Genomic DNA, 5,025 nt, shown 5'->3' with positions numbered 1-5,025 from the left:
CTGTGGGAGGACGGAGATGGTTGGCAGAGTTCGACTTACAGACTTCTGGAGAAGCACCGCTAGTCTGGGCATCTGTGGTTGTAAGGAACATACGTGTCCCAGTATAGCCCTGGGAAAAGCCGGCTGGCTGAGCAGTGGGGAGTTAGTACGTCTCTGTACGCTAGTGTCCCTGGGATGTCTTCAGAAGGACTGGGGAGAAAGAAGGTTTCTTCACTATTTTTTTAAAACTTTCCTGCAGGTCAACCAAGATTTGATTTCCTGCTGGTGGAGATACCACATATTAATCTTTAGAAGATGAAATTTATCACTATAAAGCTACAAGCCCTCCATTTATCACCAAAATCCTCCTTACATCCTCAAAGCTGGGCTTGTACGGAGGTTAAGATGGGCTTGGGCACCTGCAGTTCCCTGCTGGGCTGCAGCTCCATGGGAATAGCTTGTACCGCTGTAGGAGCAGGGTGGGCATGTTGCCATCCCTCCCTGTCCTGGAGCCAGACCCTCAGCTTCCGCAGTACCGCTGAATTCAGGGACTGAGTGAGGTCCTGATTGCATTTTATGGCGATACAGTCAATTTGCTGTGACAGGAAACCTCCTTGTTGCTCAGCCAGGCAGAGCCGTGTGCCCTGCTTATGGACTGAGATGAATCCCTGGCTGGGTGAGGAGGGGAAGGGGCTGCTCAGCCAGCCGTCCGCCTCGCTCAGCACTATCACTGCACGGAAACATGCACAAGATGTTTGATATTAAGGGGCAGGAAGGCACCAGGCTGCTTTCTCTCTAGATGCGGGTCTGCATCTCTCCGTGCCTCAGTTTCTTCACCTGCACAAAGGAAAAGATGATACTGAATGCCTTGGTGAAGGGCTTTAAGACCTGCAGGGTCTATAGATTTGGGATGATTATGCCAATTATCCCCAACAACTTGGCTCAGAGTTAGGAATTGTCCCAAAGGAGTTTGGGGATGAAACTGCAATCCCCAATCCCACATCACCTGGGGATTTTAGAAAGTTTATCTGCAGCTCACCGCATTTGCAGTTTCAGAGGGATGTTTCATTTTGTGTTGCCTCCCCATAAAGACACTCCTTTCTCAAGGAGTTTAATCAGAAAGACTGATTCTTTCTTTAACTGGCATATATTTAAGGTGGGTTTCTTTATTTCTTCCTCCTTTAACTGCTGCCATCCGGAGGCCAATTGTTTTGTTTAAATTAGATATTGTTTAAATTAGATATTGTTATTGACCTTCTTCAGCTTTGTTTCATATTTGTCCTCTGCTAGAAAATCAAAGCCTCTTTATTCGTGACTCGGTTAGTACTGACTCCACAGACGGTACATATGGCCCTTACAGCACTTTTCTCTGGCAAGAACTTGTATTTTAAAGAAAAGAAGATCAGATTTCAGTGTGTTATGTGGTGGGAAAAGGCAGCTTTACAATGCTGTATGGATTAAGAAATTAGGGGCCATTGTTTTGCCCTCACTGTCTGGAACTGGCAGTGTATTTCATGCGACACAGGTCCCTTCCCTGCCACTCGACAAGCGACTGTCCAGCCCCCGGTGCCACGAGAGCATCTCCTGCATGCCAGGCTAGGCGTGTCCCCAGGGTAAATCACTGCTGCACCAGTGACTTGAGTGGGGCAACGTGGGTTTGCACCCAGAGGAACTCATGCCTTGCGAGGGGTTCACGGGTCCCTCGTGTCCCCTCTTCATCTGTGCTTTGGCTTGTCACACTGCTCTGTTGCCAGCAAGTGTGCTCCTGCCCCAGCCCTGTGTGCTGCCCTTGGAGGGTCTGTGCACACCCAGTGCTGTCCCTCTGACCCTGGGCGCAGGGGCTGGCCCCGTCCCCACGGCTCCATCAGATGTCACTGGCTGGGGACGGGTGCCACATGTTCACACAGCTCTTCTCTTGGTTGCAGGGTTCCCCGCTGAAGGGCGAGACATGCGGTAGAAGCCAGCACTTCCCACCGAAGAGCGAGACTCGGTCGTGCCGCACAGCCCGGGGCGCCGCAGGAGGGACAGGACATGCGCCGCATCGGCTGCCTCCTCTCGGGACTCCTCTTCATCCTCAGTGTGACCAGCACAGACGGCTTTGCCCGGGCAGGGTAAGCCCCCTTTTTGTCTGCATCTCCCAGGTGTGCGCTGCTGCGTGTCACGGAGAGTCGCATCCCCTCCCGGTGATGAAGAGCCCTGTTCAGCCAGCCGGCTGCACGTGCATAGGCAGCTCCCGGGGCTGGCGAGGAGGTGGGAAAAGGCTCAGCCGAGCCCTCCTGAGGCAGCCGGAGCTCGGCAGCCCTTCGCTGATGTTTGTTTGCTTTGTCACTGAAGCAAAAAAGCCTCTCAGAGAAAATGCCCCAGCTCCGTTTAGCTCCCTGCAGTGGACACAAAGACACTCTGGGCTTTTTGTCCAGGAGAGTCAAAAGTTAATCAGGCCCTGAGCTGTTCATGAGTTATTATTGTCTCTTTCAAGCACATCCTCGCACAAAAATATGCGTGCAAGCTTGCTATCACGCCAATCAAGCCTTGCAAATGAGCCATCAAAGGAGGATGCAACCTCCCAGCTCTGACAGGAAGCACTGTCCAGGGGACACAGGCCTGGAAAGCCCTGGTGGGTTGTTGTCTGGCCATGCCCTGTGCTTCCTGGGATGCTGCGGTGGCTGCGGTCAAGGTCCCGCAAGCCTTGGAGTGGCAGCTCCAGCAATTCCCCTTCCCTTTCTGGGAAATGGGCCCGACACGGTGCCCTGGATCCCAGCACGGCCTGGGCAGGCACAGCTCAGCTCCTGCTAGGTCAGAGGAAGCCCAGAGCTCGGTGCCCCAGTTTCTTCCCCAGCCAAAAGGAGCTCAAGCTCAATGCCCACCCCCCAGATACAGCTCACATTTTCTACAAAGATTGTTTTTACATTAAAATACTCTTCTCTAGCGTTAAACCTTTCGCATTCTGGTTGTGACTAAAACCACAGGCTGAATTCCTCGCTTGCACGCACAGGCTGCAGCTATAGCTTTATTCTAAATTTTGCAAAGCAAACAATTGCCATTTAAAAATTGCATCTTCTATAGCATTAATTAAGAGAGGCTGAAAGGAGTTTTCTGGAGTTAATGGAAGCCATCTGATGTCCATGCTAATTCCCAGGCTTTTTATTCTGGTTTCTAACTGGGCTGAGAGGCTGAGAGAAGTAAACGAGTTCCTCAGTGCGACTGACCTGCTTGGGCTGGAAAATGTTGAAAAAAAGAATTTTTAACCAAGACCACTTTGGTTGTTAACGTTGGGGAAGTTTTTGACTGGATCACAGTTATCTTAGGAAGGCTGGAGGGCGACTTTCCTCTGGCCTCCACCTTTTTGTGGTGTGCCTGACCCTTCCTGTGAAATCATTAATTTCTTGGTGACCACAGGGGCATCTGTTTCAGGAGTGCAAAAGTCTCAGAAAGGAAAAATTCACCCAGAAAGTGAGTGATTTTAAGGGAAGGGAGGTGATGAAGGGAAGGAGAACTGCTTTGAGTAAGTCCCCCCTAAATCTGGGCCCCGACTGCTCTCCCGAGACAGAGGGACTGTGCCAGAGTGAGTGTACGAGGAGGCGTCAGCGCCTTCGCGCAGGGGCTGGGGAGGAAGAGCCTGGGCAGCCCACAGTGCTCAAGCTTTGTGTCGCTGCCCCGAAACAGCTTGAAGTAACCTCCCGGGTCGCTCGGGCAATTAGCCACTGCCGTTTAAATAGCCCTCTGTAGAGAGGGACTGTCAGGCCTTGTCCTGGGCTGGTATAAATCAGTGAAGCAGCGGGTTGGTTTTTAGCTGGTGTCTGACCTGCTCCCCTCTCCGCAGCCGCAGAGTCTGTGCTGCGGCGCCGCAGAGCCGGATGGCCGCCTACACCGAGTCCCACGTCCAGCCCGTCTACCAGCCCTACCTCACCACCTGCCAGGGCCACCGCCTCTGCAGCACCTACAGGTGAGGGCAGCTGCCCGCAGCGCGGACCTGGTCCCTGAGACGGATCCGCGAGGTAGCGACCGGTGGGGGCTGCGGAAAGGGGGAATCCTGCCTTCATCTGTGGGGAAGAGGCTCCCAGCCCCTGGGCAGGAGGTGCCAGTGCAGGGGGTCTGACCCACTGGTGTGAGAACAGGATGGGGGGGCTTGGGACAGATGCTCAGTCACCCAGCTCAGCCCCATCCTTGTGTTGCAGGACCATCTACAAGGTCGCGTACCGGCAGGCGTACAGGCAGCTGCCCCAGCCCGTGGCGTCGTGCTGTCCCGGCTGGAGTAGAGCTAACAGCCACGCGCTCAGCTGCAACAGAGGTAAGAGGCTGCTGTGCCACCCCGGTGCCAGCACTCGCCCTTCCCCCAGACCCCATGGGCCGGGTAGCTCAGGTCCCTGGATGAGATCCCGGCAGTCAGGTCTCTCATTTACCAGCACTCTGCCTGTCAGGCAGATTCTCCCTGTAGAAAAGCATTTAAATTTTCGGTGTCACAACCAAATGCGGTTCAATTTCTGATTAATTCCCAGCCTTTCTCTGCTGCCTCGCAGGCCTTTTTCCTTTGGGACTGCTTATTAACTTTATAGTTACCAGAGGATAAATAAAACAAGTCCTTTCCATATAAATCAGCAGTAATGGATGAGAAATGCTTTCAGGAGGCAATCGTGATGTACAGCACAAAACAAATGCAAAACACATCAGCAGCTCGTCCGTCCCCAGATGAGCTCGGGGTGCAGCACCAGGGGCTTCCCAGGGCTGCTGCTGCCCATCAGCCCTCCTCCCTCCTGGCTGTACTGGTCTGAGGGACCTCTTTCCAGGCTGCAAATCCAAGGTCCTGTTCATCCCACCCTGTGCCCTGTGCACCCCGGTCAGCTCAACCCCACCGCTCTAGGGCTGGGGCAGAGCATCCTGGCCCTGGGCTGGTGCTGCTGTGTGTTTTGGGTTGTGTGTGTGCACGGAGTGTGTACACGCATCCATGGTGGCAGGGGAGGGAGCTCGGGACCCCCAGAGCTGCCCGGTGATGCTGTGCTCATGTTTGGTCTCGCAGCTCTCTGCTGGATGCCGTGCCAGAACGGCGGG

The 5,025-nt window shown here is 53.9% G+C and overlaps 1 protein-coding gene across 1 annotated transcript in view; it reads left to right on the top strand.

The window, feature by feature from the left end:
* Positions 1 to 2,010: 2,010 nt before the first annotated feature.
* Positions 2,011 to 5,025, top strand: part of EGFL7 (EGF-like-domain, multiple 7) — an 8,656-nt gene continuing 5,641 nt past the window's right edge. The window contains exons 1-4 of the mRNA XM_009585563.1: positions 2,011 to 2,090; positions 3,800 to 3,922; positions 4,155 to 4,267; positions 4,994 to 5,020. Of these exons, the coding sequence (XP_009583858.1) occupies positions 2,011 to 2,090; positions 3,800 to 3,922; positions 4,155 to 4,267; positions 4,994 to 5,020 (343 nt within the window). The remainder of the gene's footprint in view (positions 2,091 to 3,799; positions 3,923 to 4,154; positions 4,268 to 4,993; positions 5,021 to 5,025) is intronic.

This window comes from Fulmarus glacialis, unplaced genomic scaffold, assembly GCF_000690835.1.
Source record: "Fulmarus glacialis isolate BGI_N327 unplaced genomic scaffold, ASM69083v1 scaffold20989, whole genome shotgun sequence".
In the NCBI taxonomy this organism is placed as follows: domain Eukaryota; kingdom Metazoa; phylum Chordata; class Aves; order Procellariiformes; family Procellariidae; genus Fulmarus; species Fulmarus glacialis.
The sequence above is the reverse complement of the archived record's forward strand: the minus strand, read 5'-3'. Positions and strand labels throughout refer to the sequence as shown.